The sequence below is a fragment of the Protopterus annectens genome, chromosome 7.part0 (assembly GCF_019279795.1).
Source record: "Protopterus annectens isolate FY-2018-M chromosome 7.part0, PAN1.0, whole genome shotgun sequence".
Taxonomy (NCBI): Eukaryota; Metazoa; Chordata; order Ceratodontiformes; family Protopteridae; genus Protopterus; species Protopterus annectens.
Window position 1 is genome coordinate 245,632,050 of NC_056739.1, and position 19,466 is coordinate 245,651,515.

At 40.4% G+C, this 19,466-nt stretch overlaps 1 protein-coding gene across 1 annotated transcript in view; it reads right to left on the minus strand.

Moving 5' to 3' along the window:
• The window catches only part of LOC122805932 (vomeronasal type-2 receptor 26-like), a 225,905-nt gene that overhangs the window by 192,671 nt on the left and 13,768 nt on the right, over window positions 1–19,466 (minus strand). The window contains exon 3 of the mRNA XM_044076175.1: window positions 14,571–15,407. Within this exon, the coding sequence (XP_043932110.1) occupies window positions 14,571–15,407 (837 nt within the window). The remainder of the gene's footprint in view (window positions 1–14,570; window positions 15,408–19,466) is intronic.

A 19,466-nucleotide genomic window follows, 5' to 3' on the forward strand; every position in this document is an offset into this window, starting at 1 on the left:
TTAGACCCAGTGGCGCGATCCCTGCCCCACTGTGTACAAGCAGTAGTTGCAGCTGCAGTGGCAGTGCAGGCTTCAGCCTCAGTAGTATTGTTCCACCCTCTCACACTGAGAGTGCCTCATGCAGTTGCGATTATTTTACTGCAAGAAAAAGTACCATATCTTTCTCCTGCTAGACATCTTTCCTGTATGACTATACTGTTGAGTCAACCTCATATGACAATTGAACGATGCACAACTTTGAATCCATCAACCTTGCTCCCGACCCCTGCAGACGGCAAACCACACTGCTGCCTGCAGGAGATTGAGCAAAAGACATGACCTAGACAAGACCTTACAGATGTTCCCTTGGATGATGCCGAGGTGACATACTATGTGGATGGCTCATGCAGGAGGGGTTCTACAGGACAGACTCTAGTTGGGTATGCAGTCGTTTCTGATACCGAGACTTTAGAAGCAAAATCTTTACCACACAACTTATCTGCACAAGCAGCAGAATTGATTGCCTTGACAAGGGCATGTACCTTAGCAAAAGGTAAGAAAGTGAATATTTTTACTGACAGTCAGTATGCTTTTTCTACTGTACATGTTTTTGCGCAGCAGTGGAAAAATAGAGAAATGATAACATCTACTGGTAAACCAATTAATCATGCGCAATTTATTTTAGATTTATTAGACTCCATTCAGTTACCTAAAAAAGTAGCTATTTGCAAATGCGTAGCTCATACCAAGCAACAGGATATAATTTCAAAAGGTAATGCGCGGGCTGATAAGCTGCAAAACAGGCGGCCTCAGCCTCAGAAGTTTTCTTTTGAGTGAGGAATTAAAACCCTCTGAGATTTTAGATTTAGAAATGTTGAAAACAATGCAGACACTTATTACAAATGTAGAAAAGCAGAAGTGGATAAAACAAGGAGCAATCCTTGAAAAGGGACTGTACATCTCCAAGGAAAAGAAACCAATTCTGCCATCTAACTTGTTTAGATATGCAGCTTTGTTGAGCCATGGGCAGAGCCATGTCTCAACAGGGGGGATGGTACAGTTAGTGAATCGAGTGTTTACAATGTATGGATTTACAAACTATACAAAAAATGTTTGTGCAGCATGCCATGTTTGTAACAAGCATCATGCACAAGGGGCATTGAAGCCTAAGCAAGGGAGTTTCCCCACACCACCATATCCGTTCCATACTATTTGTATGGATTTTATAGAACTGAATAAATGTGAGAATAAAAAGTATTGCCTTATCATTATAGATATGTTTTCCAAATGGGTGGAAGCTTTTCCAACTAAAAAATCCAGATGCAGCTACTGTTGCAAAGGTCCTAAGGTCCTTGTTAAAGAAATTATACCCAGATTTGGCATACCGGAAAAGATTTATAGAGATAATGGTACACATTTCGTGAACCAAACAGTGCAACAACTTAGTCGCTATTTCGGAATATTGTTAAAACATCACTGCGCATACCACCCCCAATCTGCAGGATTAGTAGAGAGGCATAATGAGGTATTGAAGAATAAACTTAGGAAATTGATGAGTTAGACACAAAAGAACTGGGTGCACTGTTTGCCTCTGGCACTGTTGAGCATGAGAACTGTTCCAAATGCAAAGGGATTGACTCCTTTTGAAACATTGTTTGGGAGGGCATATTATACACCTCAGTGGAAACCTCTCATGTCTGCAGAGCAAGAGGCTGATAGTTCACTTGCAGGGTATATGAGACGATTTTTGAATAACAAACTTTTGCAGTTAAATTCTGTTTCAGATAAAGAGCAACCGAAATCGGAAGCAGCAGTAGCCCCAGGCACCTGGGTCTGGGTGAAGACTCTGAAGAAGAAGAACTGGAGTTCTCTGAAGTGGGAAGGGCCATACCAGGTACTACTGTCGACACTCACTGCAGTCAGGATCGCAGACCGAGCTTCCTGGATTCATTTGACATACTGTAAACTGGTTAAGAACTTTGAATTGGACAAAAACCTTGTTACTGTTGTACAACGAGAAAACAATGGCCAGGTATAGAGTGAATAGAGACATTGAGCAACCTCAGAAAACTTGCATGATCATTTTGATAGCTATGCTAATCACATTGTTCTTTTTGTTGTGGCCACTCCTTTTTCCTGCCACAAAAGTTGAACTGATTAAGCGTGATGGGCCAAACATAGACTGGCATCCAAACTTTAACACTTATCAGGCAATTACACGTGTGTATGCTGAGACTTTTAATGTTTCGAACTGCTGGGTCTGCACGGCCATACCAACAGCATACGGGGGTTTATTGATGGCTGCTATCCCCCTGGGGGTCAATGAGACCTGGGAAAATCTGTTTTTTGACACAGTTGCTATTAAAGCATATGAGAAGGTAGCACTGTATTTGCCTGTAACACAAAAAGGAATTGTATTTTTTTACAAAAATGATACCATCCAAGTGGGATGGAGCAAGTGTAATGTCACTGTACAGTATAAATGTTATACAAAAGCAAATGACTTAGGTGGATCTTGTAGTACAGATTATAACTCATTTCTTAAATCTATGCATAAGACTCTTGATCAGGTACAACGTAATCCTGTACTTTTTAAACAGTTATCAGTAATAGACATGAAAATGTTTCATGCAGGGAAGTCATTTCATAACAAAGTAACAACTAAAGTAGAGGACTGTTATTTTGTGTGTGGTAAAAAAGCATATAAATGGTTACCTGAGAATTGGTCTGGCAGTTGTTTTTTGGGATACCTGGTCCCGGCCATTCGACAACTGCAGTCTTACCTCAGGGAAGTATTCGAAACACCCGAGATGTAACCAAAAAGACTATTAAGAAACCTGAGAATCCAGTGGGACACATTGAGGCAGGCTGGAAAGACCATCATAATGTGGGAACCAAACTTGCGCACATGGACTTGAGTGATGCTGTCATATCGTGGGGAGGCATATTAATGCATATGGCACAGTTAAATCGATTTGGGAGCTGTGAAAACTGTCTAAACTTCTTGAAGTAATGAGTAATGCGACTTTTTCTGCTCTTGAACTGATAACTGATGAACAGAATGCTTTGAGAACTGTAGTGCTCCAAAACCGAATGGCTCTTGACTTCACCCTAGTGGCGAGGGGCGGGACGTGTGCTTTAATCAAAGAAAAATGCTGTGCATTTATTCCTAATCATCAGCATGAGATTAACGATCATCTTGAGGTAATTCAGCAAGTGTCGGCCATGACCAAACCAGGCCCAAACCCTCTGACAGACTTTTTCCAGAATGTATTTGGGGGGTGGGGTTCCATCCTAATGAATATACTGATTGCCATTGGGGTAGGATTACTCCTGACAGGAGTTTGTGTTTGTTGTGGAATCCCCTGCATGAAGAAATTAATAAAAGAATTCATAGACATATCAGTATCTGAGAATATGTATCAAAGTACTGAATTTGAAGAGTTTTTAGAATGTGAAACACTTTCATAAAAGTTTTAAACTTAATGACTTTCTTAACCGCAAATCCTGATTGGAAGAGGTTAGGAAAAGAAGCAAATTGTTTATTCTTTTTTGAAAATAGAATTAAAAAGTATTAACAGGAAGGAAATGTTAGAAAAATATGTATTAATGTGTGTATGCTTAAATGCTAATTAATAGTCAAAAGAATTAACACGTTTTTCATTATATTTTACATGCACTATGATATATATAAATTGAGTTTCATATGAGACTGAAAAAGATGCTTTTTGAAAACTGCAGTATGCTTTCTGAAACTTGCAAGATGTCCTCTGACCTAGTAATTGCTAGCACAGCAATATTCATGTTTATGCCTTTTGGAAATGTACTTGAGAAGCAGGTGCTTATCTGCTAGGTCAGGAACGAATGAATGAACAATACTATATTCTGTAAATGTAATGATTTTAAACAATCAGCTCTGTTCGAAGCATGAGAACATGTACAGCTGCAGAAGCTTAGAGATAAAGTAGACAAAGGATTATTAGAAAAATGAACTGTTAGCATTGTGCTTGAATTAGCCATAGTACCTTGAAGGGTAACATAACATGTATCTAACTGGTGGTAATCAAGGCCACGTTGTTTCCCTCAGGAAGTTTCTCACAAAAAATTGTTAAATAAGCAGAAATTCATGGGACTGATGGTCAACAAATGATGATGAAAAGACTGGTATCAGCTTGGTAGGCTATGTCTTGTTAGAGAATGTATAAAAATGAAAGTATTTCCTGTTTCTAGTTAGACAAACTCTGTAATAGCATGTTTTTGTCTCCTTGCTGCAAGATTAAAGTGCCTTAACCTGAACCTACTGTGTTTTGATCATTTCTAAAGTATATTTTTCCTTTGACACTCTAACTCCTCCTCATTGAGAACTTTTTTTCTCTCCTCCCACAAGCTACAAATTACTTTTCTGTATTAGGTATTAGTGAGGGAATTAATGATATAGTTTACTCTTCTTTCCTGCAAATGCATTGATTAATTGGCTCATTTTAAAATCAATCTGCTTTTTATTTTATTGTGTGTATATTTTTCTGCCTATGCTGTATATTAATTTTCTGTGTCAGATGATTGAGAATGAAGGGATAAGAGTCAATTGTGCATGATGTGTTGCTCCTCAGTTGACCTGCTACTCCCACTATCAGAAACAAAGCACATCTGGTGCCTATTGCAGTTCCTAAAACTGAACTTAAGGAGCATACAAAAAGGTCAACCAAAAGGTGAAGACAAAAACAAAAACACACAGTCTTCCAAATTCATGAAGCTGCAATATCCACCAAGTTGCAGTCTCCTGCTGATCATTTCTTGCACCCAGGGCATATATCCCCTTCACCCTCTCCCATGGCTCTGCTGACCACTTTTACCCCATAACCACCCTACACCTTAATTCCGAACTAACACTAAAGTGAAAAAAAAGAATTTATTATTGACAAATAATGTTCTTATACTTGACTCGCATCACTGTACTTTTCATTTCATAGGTAACCCGCTATGTGACTCGTTGAGTAAATGTATAATGCATGATCAGTCCTGAAACTGCAATTTCAAAATAGTCAAATCAAGTGCATTACAGTGCTTCCTGTTTACAGACTATAAAATACAGTAATTATTATGAATTTGTCTATCTTGATTGAACTATTTAAAACTGCCATCTCCCTCTAGCACAGATTAAAGTAGTACTTAATGGGGAGACACCTACACAAATCATTAAACCCACCAACTGCCAATTTATTCTCAAGCAAAATAAAGCTAAATTACTGCTGTTTACCAACAACAAATCATCTGATCTTACATCCTCCCTTCTCCTTCACTGAATAAGAGCTGTTAGCCAAGAAAGACCTTCCCAGTTAACAACGGTGAAATAAATAAATAAATAAATTTCCCTTTCTAATTTCAAACTTTTTTATTTCTGCAGAATTACATATCAGGATAACAGTGAGTTCTCTCCCAATACTAGTCCTGTGAATATATATTGTGGTACTGACACTGCAGTTCATATATATAAAAGGAATTCTGCTGAGTGGATAACCATTGGATGTGATATGAAAATAGCCTCATTTGATTTTCAAGTCCCCACATTCCTAAACTGGTGATTCCTTAGGAGAAAATCCTATGGATTTTGATAAAAATCATGGGATTTGTAATTAATAACATACAAACAACTTGAACATAAAAATAAAGATAGAAGAATAACACAAAATGTTTATTTTTGTATCTCAAAATAAATTTTCTTCCTTTATATGCATATATTATACATTTTCCATGTAAACACTAATACATTGCAAACTTAAATCACCTTAATATTCAAGATGATACATGCAGTTTCTATATTATATTTACCGTAGCTCTATTCAGAAATATTGACTGTGGTTCCATAATGGCAGAAGTAGTGCTATCTAAGAAGTAAAATGTGAACTGTAGCTGGTTACCAATGTAATAGGATCCATGCTGCATGACAAAGTTAAACGAATTATGGAATCTCTGGTGAAATCCCTGTCATTGCACCATAGGCGCCAATATTATTCAGTCATAGTCCAGGTAGACATAAATGACCTGAGACTTACTTCTCTAGACTGTGGAAATAAAGACATTATGGAGCTCTTGGACTGTGTGTCACAGGCTGGTACATACCAGTCATTGAGCTATATTCTATCTTCACCACGCATGATGCCACAATACGAGTAGAAGATGACTGACATTAATAAATGGCATCATTTTTGGTGTCATTCTAGGGATACAGTACCTGTCAGCCATGGGAGGACATAGTTAACAAATCACATTGCTTTGCCAAGGATGGTCTGCATGTCCCCTGAATCATTGTCCTCCCCTCCCCACAGAGCCATTTTTAGTCAATCCCAAATTCACAAACATTCCAACCTAGCAACATCTACCCAAGGAAATCTAAAGGTGTCACTGCTCAGTGCCAGGAGTCTAAAAAAAAGCTCTACTCCCTTCAGGCTTTCCTCTCCCTGAAGAATGCAGACATCAGTGCAGTTACCGAGACATGCAATAGAGCCACAGAGAGTACCCCAAAAGAGCAAGGCTTCATTGCACTCCATGAATTTAGACCAGCAACTGCACAGACAGGGACTATTGGTGGAGGTAAATTGACCTACATCAGTGTCAAGCATACCTCTAGGTTGGATAAATAGGATAACACTGGAATTCCTCCACTCCCAGATTACCATAGATAAAGTCCTATACCATATCCTAGCATGCTGTAGGCCACCCTCTATGTCCTATGAAACCCATAGCATATTTATACTATCAGATACACTCACCATTCAACCAAATACCATAGTCATGGGGGACTTTAATTATCCATCTATAAACTGGGAATCCTACATTATCCCAGATTTACAGATGCAGGGATATCTAGACTTTGCAAACATAGATTAGTTAGTGCATACACCTACTGGAGGTACAAACATATTGGACCAGTTATTCACAAATATGGGAGAATACTGCAACACCCCCACCCTCCTGTTGTGTCCCCTCTGGTAAGGTCAGACCACAAAGCAGTCTATTTCCAAATAAAGTGTCAATTCTGTAATCCCAGCAAACTCTGTAACAGTTAAAAACTTCTCCAAAGCAAACTAATTTTTATTAAGTGATACCCTGTCAAAATTTCAAACCTCTCCAAACCTGTCAAAATTTCAAACCGAGATAACACAACAGTCTGTGCAGAATTATTATTAAGTGCAGCAAAGCAATTTTGAGGTAAATATAGCATCTCAGGCTAAGGGAAACCATAAGGCCTTCTTTAGCTATGTCCAAAACCTCAAAGCCAGCACATTACATTGTGTCAGTAAATAAACCCATGTTCACGGGACCAGGAGATATAGCAAATCATCTGGATGATAAATTCATCTCCAGCTTTACTCTTCTATCACCCCCAGCTGCCCCACAGGACACCATCTAAAATAATTCCTCCAGCTATCAGTAGGGTGCAGGTGTTAGATGCACTCTCTAAGGCCAATAATACAGCTTATATGGGCCCTGATAATATACTAGGATGCCTATTAAATAACCTGAAATATTACCGAGCAGGGCATCTGGTCTATATTCAACCACAGCATCTGCACAGGCTTTGTGCTTCATGAATGAAAACCTACAATGGTTATCCCTCTGCATATGGGCAAACCATCGATGGATCCTGAGAACCACAGACTCATTAGGCTGACTATTCTTGTATATAAAGCCATGGAAAGAGTTATCATGGAAATGTTTAAAAATGACACAAGAAATCTTTAGACATTGTACCCGCCCAGTTTAGTTTCATCAGAAGCAGTTCAGGCCAAATGAACCTGGTGGACTTCTTTGAAACAGTCACCAAGACAACAGATGAAGGTAAAATAGTGCATACTGCCTACCTTGACCTAGTTAAGCCATCTAAAACAATACTCTGCTTGGACATTGTAAACAAACTCATAAAATTAGGCCTAAACCCAAAGTGTAACTTACCAGATAGCCAACTGACTCAAAGACAGGACCAAGCAATTTAAGACTGGAGATATCACCTCCACAGAGAGGCTGGTAACTAGTGGAGATCCCCAGAGCTCTATGCTGGGTCAGCTCCTCGTTGGCATTTTTCAGAAGTGAAGGGCCTCTGGCCTTCCTGATTTCAACATGACTGCAAACTAGGAGCAATCTTAGAAACCATAACTAACTGCTATCTTACAGGAAGGCCTAACACAGACAAATGGCTGGTGTTAAAGCCAAGAAATACATAATTGTACTTTCTGAGTAGTTGGCTACTCGTGGAAAATATCTCATTGATAAATCACCCTGAAAAGTAGACACAATAGTCAGATTTGCAGACCCATGTAGATGCTAACCTGGCATTCAACAAATATGTGTCTAAGGAAGTAAAAAAAATATTTTTGTGTCACTCATCTTATAAGTAAGGACATGGCATCTAGGTCCATGGAAGTTTTAGTGCCACTGTACTCAGCCCATCATCGAATACAACGTTCCCCTCAGTAAGCACCTGATCAGGTACATGCAACAACTGGAACATGCACAGAGGTGCCTGACAAAAAAGAATACATGGCATAAACACAATATCCTGTACAGATCACCACAAGGCAGTAACCGTATACTCTGTTTCCTACAGACTGCAGAGAGGCAATTTATGCCTGGCATGCAAGGCATTCTTGGGTGCCACTCTGATATACCTTTTTCATATCCACAAAATAAACAGCACCAGTACTACTAAATCTAAGGATTTAAACTTTAGTTGAGCCTTTAATAGGACATGTTTGGAGGAACAGGTATGTATCTCAGAGAATTCCTATTCTCTGGAATAGGCTTCCAATCTAGTACAGGCAGAGCCCTTCTCTAACCATATTCAAGTGAATCCTGGACCAGTGGATGGGAAATCAAAAATTTACCCTGGTCTGACACCTATGTAAACAACCATTCAATTATGCTGTAACTTACATACACCACTTAAAATAAATTCTAAGGTACAATAACTGGTGGAATACATGACTAGGCATATAATGGCCCCAGTGGTCATTAGTCTAGTATACATTTATGAACGCTCACATAAAGATCAGCACAGCTCGAGGACAGCTGCATAAACAAATTAGACCAGCAACAAGCATGCAGCATGTTATTGATGCTACAAGTTCATGAGTCACTGACATGGACTAAAATCACAGGTGACAGCCCTAACAGGGGTATTACAGCAAAGTCCAAACCACTTTATTTGTACAAATAGGAAGGAAATAACTGCAGAGTTAGAAATGGGGAATAGCAAGCAGGGGACCAGATATAAAACATGAGAGATGGAAGACTGGAAAGCAAGTATTTCTTTGTTTGTTGGCTTAGTTTTGTTTTGTTGTGACAGAAATACCCATTTTCCATTTTCCAAGAAGGGTAGAGGGGAAGATAGCAAGGGGAGCATTTAGATAAGAAGAAATAGAAATAATAACAGAAAAAGACAAACAAATAAAAACACATACAAGGACCAGCAGAAGAGATACTGACACAAATGGGGTGAACACAAAGGAGAGATACAGACAGATGGACTGAGAAAGAACAATTGATGTTGTGGAGAATTACAGTACAAATAGGTGAGGGAAATGAAAGAAGTAAAACACAAGGAGGAGGAACACCATGATCTCCGATAAGATGGAGTGAGAGGTAACTGCTGTGCTACCTGTGTTGTATCTTAGCCAAAGGGCATCACCCCTTGACTGTCCTGCTGGATGGCCCTAGCTAGTGGTGCCCCCAAAATATAGGACCAGGCAATGGCATGACTGCCAGTCACAGGAGAATGTTCTCTTGTCAGCCAATGCAGAGGTCAAGCCACTGTCACTGGTGGTGGTTTAACAAAGCAGAAGTTAGAAGATATGGTGAAAGTGTAGGTGGACCAGACCACTGCAGGCCTTCACAGAACCCTCCGGGTTATGCCCTGATGTTGGAGCTGGTGATGGTAGTGCAGATTGATGGTGAGGTGCACTATATACAATAGGAACATAAAGGGAGAGAGAGAGAGAGAGAAAACAAACAAAAGCAACAAAGAAGTACAAAAAAGGACAGTGATAAAGAGAAACACAACAGGGAAAAACATTAGTGATGCCTTCTGCTACTGTTTGTCACAGAAGTACTTGGGGGACTAGAGTGTTAAGTACACAGTGCTGACATACACATTTACCCGTCAGACCAGAGGGACCTGTTGCAGACAGTGCATCACAATGTGCAGGATAGCATTGTGTCCAAGCATTCCATCTGTGTGTATGTGAGAAAAGAAGTCTTTGTGCCACAGTAAGTGAATACTATGGTCATGAAAGTTGGACTTAGACACCTATGTCATGCCTTTGTCTGCACAAGGGCCATACAAGGCAGTGGCAGACCCTGCCTACCAGATGGTGACAAGCAGGGCAGCATGTGGCCCATGCCATGGGGTCACAGCCATAACCGACAAAACATTGTCATGTACACAGGCAACATACAATGGGTGGCGGTCACGTAAAATGTCATATGCCAACCAGGAGTAAATTATGCAGTGTGTTCCCTTTAACGCATGTCCATGATATGCCAAGTACAACAGGCAATGGCAGATGGCTTAGAATCAACAGTGCATGCATAACACTGGGCAGACAGGATACTGTGCCTTTTATGGATGGTAGGGCTATGTAATTGATATGGTGACATAGGGGCCACATTTGCAGGTGTGATGTAAAGTCTAACACACGGGAGGCTGGTCCAACTTCCAGAGACAGGCCAGCAATCTGTACACTGGCACCGTTATCACTTCACAGTGGTAGGATGAACGAGAATGGAATTGTATGAGTCTAGAGGTGTATATTACAAACTGCCCCATCAATCTGATGAGCCTGATCTGCAAGGCCATGGAACGTATTATCATGGAACTTATAAACAAAGACATTGGCAACCTTCAAACACTGGATCCCACCCAGTTTGGGTTCAGGAAGGGCCGCTCTTGTCTTCTGAACCTGATAGACTTCTTTGAATCAGTCTCCAGAGGTGTGAACAAGGGTAAGGTGGTCCACACAGCATATCTGGACCTCGACAAGGCCCTCAGCACCATTCCCCCACTCTGGAATCATAGATAAACTTACTAAGCTGGACATTAATCCCTACATCACTCAATGGGTTGCCATCTGGCTTACTGACAGAACCCACACTGTAAAAGTAGCCAACTCCAAATCCAACGCCAGACAAGTAACAAGTGGAGTACCTCAGGGTTCAGTCCTGGGACCACTCTTGTTTGGCATCTACTTCTCTGAAGTACAGGCCAACACTAAGGAACTCTGGCTAACAAAGTTTGCAGATGACTGCAAACTGGGAGCCATTATTGAATCCCCAAATGATGTGGATATTCTACAAAAGGGCCTTACAGAAACAGATGCTTGATGCCAGAGCCATGGGCACAAGCTCAATGCCAAGAAATGTATAGTTATCCCCTTTGGGAAAAAACATATACCCATGAATTATCATATAGGTGGCAGTACACTAAACACCGAAAGTGTGATAAGAGACTTAGGGGCACAGGTGGACAGTGGTCTCACCTTCAATAACCACATCACTACAACAGTCAGAAAATCCTTCTATGTAGCACACCTCATCACTAAGGGCTTTTCATCCAGAAATAAGAAGGTCATTGTCCCACTGTATTCATCCCTCATTAGACCCATTATAGAATACAATGCCCCGTTTGGTATGCACCTCTCAAGATATCTGCAACAACTGGAAAGGCCACAGAAATACCTCACTAAAAGAATCACAGGCCTAAAGCAGATGCCATATGCTGACTGTCTAAAAAAAACTCCACCTATACTCTGTCGCATATTGTCTACTCAGAGGCGATCTCTGCTTAACATACAAAGCCATGTCAAACTCAGAGGTGTTGGACATGCTACACTTAAAGAAATCCCAATCCCTCAGAGACACACGCTCCAAGGAGCTAAACCTTGTCATCACAATGAACAAAACATGCTGGAGGGATAGGTTCCTGACCCAGAGACACCCCAGACTCTGAAATAGACTGCTCATACAGATCGCCTCTTTGGCCCTCTTCAAAAGGAACCTTGATGATTGGATGGGAGATAGGAAATTCACCCCGGGGATCACGTCAGTCGTCTTGCCAGACAGGGTTCCAGGGAAGTAAATACTGTGGGAAGAAATAGCCAGGGAACTGTTATGGCTAGGCTTGTACAGGCCATAGGGCTGATAGCCTAGTACCCAACCTATGAACCTATAAACAGGCAGGATTTCTGCTACTACCAACATACTACCAATAGATAGTTCTTCAGCTATCTAAAAATTATGTAACACTCCATCACTGGTATATATCTATATCTATATATATATATATATATATATATATATATATATATATATATATATATATTTGTGTGTGTGTGTGTGTGTGTGTGTGTGTGTGTGTGTGTGTGTATGTATGTATGTACCCCTCATCTGGAGAGCCTTTCTGTATGCTATCATGTTACCCTATTTTCCTCAGTCTACCTAGGAGATGAAAAAATAAACGAAGAGGAAAACCTATAGGAATCATTTGTCCCACAGATGTCTTACTGGTTAAGTCTAAATTACAGTAAAATTAAGATGTCATGCTAACTTACTGCAGCGCTCTGGAGAACTTTCAATAACATCCTCATCTCACTGTCAAATAATGTCATGGAGGCACTTTTTCAGGTCACTGTAGTGATTTCTGCACTGGTCACTTGTGTGTACAATGTTCATGGCATCACTCAACACTCTAGCAGGGCAGTGCCAGGCATCCACCTTTTGTACAAGACCTTCATAAGAGATTTCCAGCAGACAGTCACAATAGTCTCCATGCAGGAAACAAAGAAAGCTCTTGGACTCGTTCCTACTTCCCTTGGAGATCACTTACAAAAGACATCCTTAGATGTCATACCCACTTCAAAGGTCAACGTCTTGTGGAAAATGTTGGCAGATAATGTGTCAGCATACATCACAGGGTTCTCATAATGTGTATTGATGGGCATCAAGGCAGAATGACAACGCATGATGCCAGCATGTAGTGATACATAAGCAAATGGCAGCCTAGGGTTGTTTTGTAGTATGTAAGGCACAGACCTATTTAGTACTTAGCTCATACAATCCACATCTTGTCCCGTTATTGCAGTATAGCGCCTCTAGGGGCTGCAATATGGCTTAACACTTCCATGCTCCCCAGGAATCACTGACCATCTCAGGCATTCAATGCACTGCAGGGTCATTAATGTATGTTCATGTTCAGGTACCAGATTCAGAGCACAACACTGGGTCCAGTATGTTTTTAAAACATGTGGTTTAGAAAGAGTTATGCTTAATTACTTAATTAGCACATATAATGACATATAATGACACCAAACATCCAAACACACTTTTCACTATGTTTCTGCAGGGGGGCTTGATACAGTGGGGTTAGGAAATTAACTTTTGTCCACTGTAGTGTGATCTTGGGAGTTGGTATATTTCATCTACGGGGAGTATGGAGTGCAGAGCCCCCCACATGGGGGGTGCAGGGGGGCTTGCCTCCCTGCAGAAACATTGTAAAACGTGTGTTCGGTAGTTTGGTGTCTTTATATGTGGAGGGGATGTTATTTTCTTGTGATTTGTAGTGTTGGATGTTATGAAATTCGATGTTATAGGTTTTAGATGTTCTGGTCTATATATATATACATACACATACAATTGGTTTCCATCAAGTTGCATTCAGTCTGAATGTAGCCTGCAAATATCAAAATATCAATCTCAGATTGCAAAACTCAGATATGAGTGCTAGTATGGGGCCCACAAAGGGGCAAATTCAGCTCTTTGCTCCCTCTGTATTCAAGGAACTGGAAATAGACAAACTTTGCTAAATGCAAAACTACTCAGTCATCTGAATCAGACACAGACACATACTGTACACATAGACAGCCACACACACACACACACACACACACACACACACACACACACACACACACACTCATATTGAATATGTATGTCAACTAATCATAACTAAATTCAGATGACAGGTTTTATTAATGACAAAAGAAGGAATGTGAACAATTAATATAGAAGTGTATTGCTTTCTTGAGATGAACAAATATTTCTAGGTTTTAATTTATTTTTCGTTAAATGAAATTAAGTACATACCTGAATGTTTTTGTTCTGTCATGTCTTAATGTTCAAATGTTTAAAGACTAAAGCAAAAACAGCTATATATATATATATATATATATATATATATATATATATATATATATATATATATATATATCAATTACACCAAAGAAAGCTCAAGTTTTTAGCAATGAAGTTTAGATGGAAAAGGTTAAAGAAGGAAATCAGAAAAACAAATATGATTCTAGGGTAGCACAAACTGTCTAGACAAAAACATATAATCTTAATAGAGTTATGTAGTCAAACAATGCAAAAACTGTGATATATTTCAAACAATGCTTAGACATTATTTGGAGAATGTCTGCAACACATTATGTTATTGTGTATACTGAATCTGTTTTGGTCACATGTCAACAGTTTAAATTATTCCCTGCAGTTTGCCTGATCTGTATTTCAACAACACAGACTAGAAGCATAAGATGATGTCTCACCTGCCATGGCTGGAAGTTCCTGAGTGTTGCACAGCTGCCATTGTTAAATGGCCCTTCCCTCTGTATGCATTTCTGCAGATTATACAAGGCATATGCCAATGAGTATACAGCATTGTAAACACCATAGGTAAATCTGAAATTATTCACATCAAACACTGTGGTGTCCAGTGTCTCCAGTTTCTCTTGCCCTGTACATGGTGAGATATCACTCCTTTCTTTAGCTGATGATGACTGCAGACTTTCTGGGTCTAGCCACTTACAGAAGAATGCTTCTTCCCAAAATCTTTTCACAAAAGGGTCATCAGGAAATTTGCTGGGTTGAATATTATAAAGGAATTCTTTGAATCCAGGAATTAGGCCTCTGTGAATTGCAAATCCAACCGAACCATTGAGAGCATCTTTGATCTTTTTAGAGAGGTCTGGAGAAATTGACCAATATGTGGGAGTAATCCAAACTTTGCCTGTAACATTTTGGTTGGCAGCCTCTTCAATGACAGGGATTGCATACTGCACAGTTGCATAGTTTAAAATGATTTTTGCTGTTGATTTCTGGATTGTGTCAGCTATCCGTAGGACACTGCTATGGATATTTTCTATAGAAAGAACTTCAAGAAACTCAGTGCATGTACCAGTTTTCAAAAGCTCACCCTTTAAATTCATAAGGGACTCTAGATTACTGTCAGTACCTGCACCAATGAATCCTACCCAGTTCCATCCAAAGTATCTCATCATGTTAGCCATACCACGGGCCTGATTTATATCAGGGGCAACAGTACGCAAGAAAGAAGGGAACTGAATCTTATCACTGAGCACAGCACGAGCTGCACCAAAGCTTATCTGCAAGAATGATAAATAATTTTTGAACTACAGAAATTAAATTCCAATAGGCAAAAGATCAAAAGACTTAAATGTATGTGTTTATTCAATTCACAATATTCTTAAGCAGATGGATGGGCTCATCCATGTATCTCACTTTCATTGGGTAATTAGAATCTCAGTATTAAGAAGTGTTCAGTCACCTCATCAACTATTATTAATAAGCTTATAATCAAATTGTACTTAACATAACCAATAGATATAATCTTCCTGTAGATAGATTGCTGATCATTGAGGAATAGCACCTAATACAATGTACAATGTCTCTCAATTAAAATTATTATATAGTATGTAAACAATGCATAACAGGATTCAACCCACTGCAGTAAACACTGCATGTTTGCTTCATAATATATATCTTTAGCTATGTCTAACCAACTATAGGCATGCACACATAAATACAAATACAGGTACAGCTCAAAATATTGAAAGCACATTTGAGTGAAATGATTTTGGGAAGTGAAAAATACTAAAAGCACAAAATATCAACCACAAATTTGGCTGAATATTCATTTTTATAGTGTGGGTGGCCACAGTGGTGAAGCGGTTAGTGTTGCTGCCTCACAGCAAGAGGATCTCCAGTTTGATTCTCGGCTGGGGTGCCTTCTGTGCGGAGTCTGAATGTCCTCACTGGGGTCACATGGGTTTCCTCTGGGTGCTCCGGTTTCCTCCCACATTCCAAAGACATTTTGTAGGTGATTTGGACACTCTAAATTGGCCCTAGGTGTGAGTGCATGCATGTGTGTGCCTTCTGTGGAAGGTTGGGTGCCGGGCTGGCAACTTGACACCGTAAAACTCCACTGCCAATCATGAGCATACAGGTGATTCGCTGTGGTGACCCCTAACCAGGAAAAGCCAAAAGAAGAAGAAGAAGATTCATTTTTATAATGTGTGTAAGCAGAAGTGTGCAGGAAAATGAATATTTGTCTGAAAAGGTTATAGATGTTGTTTATCTGCATGTGTTTGATGCTTTTAAGGGAGGGGTAAGAGGATAGATTTATCATTTTGCATTTTTGGTGTTGTGTGTATTCTGTGTCCTTTTGTATATAGTACTGTCAGGGAAAATGGTTTTACTGATGTAAAACCCAATACCCCCCATACCCCAGAGTTGGTAAAGGTGGATGAGTTTAAGTACTTGGGATCAACAGTTCAGAGTAATGTGAGTGTGGAAGAGAGGTGAAGAAAACAGTACAGGCAGTGTGGAATGGGTGGAGAAGAGTGTCAGGAGTGATTTGTGACAGATAGGTACCAGTAAGAGTGAAAGGGAAGGTCTACAAGTGGGTAGTGAGACCAGCTATGTTATATGGGTTGGAGACGGTGGCATTTTCAAAAAGGCAGGAGTCAGAGCTGGATGTGGCAGAGTTAAATATGCTAAGATTTGCACTGGGTGTGACTAGGATGGACAGGATTAGGAATCAGTATATTAGAGAGTCAGCTCAGGTTGGACAGTTTGGAGACAAAGCAAGATTGCATTGGTTTGGACATGTGCAGAGGAGGGATGCTGGGTATATTGGGAAAAGGATGCTAAGGATGGAGCTGCCAGGTAAGAGGAAAATTAGGAATGCCTAAGATAACTTTTATGGATGTGGTGAGAGAGGACATGCAGGTGGCTGGTCTGAAAGAGCATGATGCAGAGGACAGGAAGAAATGGAAACAGATGATCCGCTGTGGCAACCCCTAACGGGAACAGCCGAAAGAAGATGATGATACATATATATATATATATATATATATATATATATATATATATATATATAGGTTCATAGGTAGGTACTAGGCTATTGGCCCTAGGGTCTATATAAGCCTAGCCAAAAAGGCTCCCTGGCTTTCTCCACCCAAGAAAATTATTTTCCTGTGCCCCTGTTGAGCAGAGCCACAGAAGTGATTCCCAGGGTGAATTTCCTATCTTCCATCCAATCATCAAGATTTTTCTTGAAGAGTGCTAATGAGGAGCTTTGTTTGATATAGATAGGTAGTTTGTTCCAGAATATGGGAAGTCTCTGGGACAGGAATCTATCCCTCCAGCATGTTCTGTTTATTGTGGTGACAAGGTGTAGGTCCCTAGAGCGTGTAGCTCGGAGGGACTGGGATTTCTTTAAGTGGAGCATGTCGAACAGCTCCGGGTTTGACATAGCTTTGTATGTTAGGCAGAGATCACCTCTGAGAAGGCAATATGTGACGGAGTAAAGCTGGAGTTTTTTGAGGTGGTCTGCATAGGGCATCTGTTTGAGGCCAGTAATCCTCTTTGTGAGGTATTTCTCTGGCCTTTCTAATTGTTGAAGATGTCTTGTGAGGTATATACCAAAAGGGGTGTTGCACTCTATAATGGGTCTAATGAGTGACGAGTAGAGTGGAACAATGACCTCTTTTTTTCCTGGATGAGAAACCTTTTGTGATGAGGTGTGCCACGTAGAAGGATTTCTTGACTACTGTAGAGATGTGATTATCAAAGGAGACACTACTGTCCACCTGTGTCCCAAGGTCTGTTATCACACTTTTGGTGTTAAGTAGACTACCGCCTATGTGGTAGTTCATGGGTACAGAGATTTTACTAAAAGGGATGACAATGCACTTTTTGGTATTGAGCTTGAGGCCATGGCTTTGACACCAAGCATCTGTCTCAGTGAGGCCCTTTTGTAGGATGTCCACATCATTAGGAGTTTTGATTATGGCTCCTAGTTTGCAGTCATCTGCAAACTTCATTAGCCAAAGACCTTCTGTGTTAGCCTGTAGTTCCGAGAAGTAGATACCAAACAGGAGTGGACCCAGGACTGAACCCTGTGGTACTCCACTTGTCACTGGTCTGAAGTCGGATTTGGAATCTGCTACTTTCACAGTGTGGGTTCTGCCTGTGAGCTAGTTGGCAACCCATCTTGTGGCATAGGGATTTATACCTAGTTTAGTGAGTTTATCTATAATTTCAGAGTGGGGGGTGGTGTCAAAAGCCTTGGTGAGATCTAGATAGGCTGTGTGGACCACCTTATCCTCATCTACGGCTTTGGTGACCTCTTCAAAGAAGTCTATCAGGTTTAGGATACATGATCTACCTTTTACAAACCCGAACTGGGTAGGGTCCAGAGTTTGGAGATTACCAATGTCATTGTTTATAAGTTCCATGATGATACATTTCATAGCCTTGCAGACTAGGCTCATCAGGCTAATGGGGCAGTAGTTCCCGGGGTCTGTGGTGGCTCCCTGTTTGTGCAGTGGGATAACCATTGCTGTGCACCATTCAGTGGGTAAAAAGCCTGAGGTGAGGCTATGACTGAACATGGTACTTAGGTGGAGTGCCAGTTCGTTCTCTAGTTCATGTAGAACACAGCCCGGGATGTTGTGGTTTTTACCTGTGCAGCCATGATTACATGAACATGGTATTCTTCCGGTATAGAGATGGGCCTTTTAGGGGGTGAGAGGGGTGTAAAGTTAGCACTGAACCTATCTGCCAGGATATTGGCAATATCAGTTGGTTCTGTATATTTAGTGCCATTGTGCTGTAACTCAGAGCAGATCTGAGTTTTGCCATTGAGATTCTTGACATAGCTATAGAATGCTTTGTGGTTGTCTTTAGAATCAGTGGTGATTTTGTTTTTGTAACTAGCTTTGGAGGATTTTATGAGGGATCTTAGCTTTTTACTGAGGCTGACCAGGGAGTTCTCCAATCATGGGATTTTACTCTTTTTTGCAACAGTTTCTTTCTTCTGTTGTAGTTTGTTTATGGCAGGGGACCACCAGATTGGCTTCCTTTTTTTGGAGGATAGCATCTTAGTTTTGATTGCATGATCCATGCACTCGTGTAAGTGCTTATAAAGTGCATGTGTGTAGGATTCAGCAGTCATAACTCTATTGTCTGTCTGCATGGGTGTCATAAAGTTTGCCACTTCTGTCTTAAGAAGTGTGAAGTTGGCTTTGGAGAAATTGTTTACGGTGGTTTCTCTAATGGGGGTGGGGGGTGGGATTTGGATGTCTAGGGTGATTGACTTGTGGTCGGATCTGACCAACAAGAAATTGACCTCTGGTATG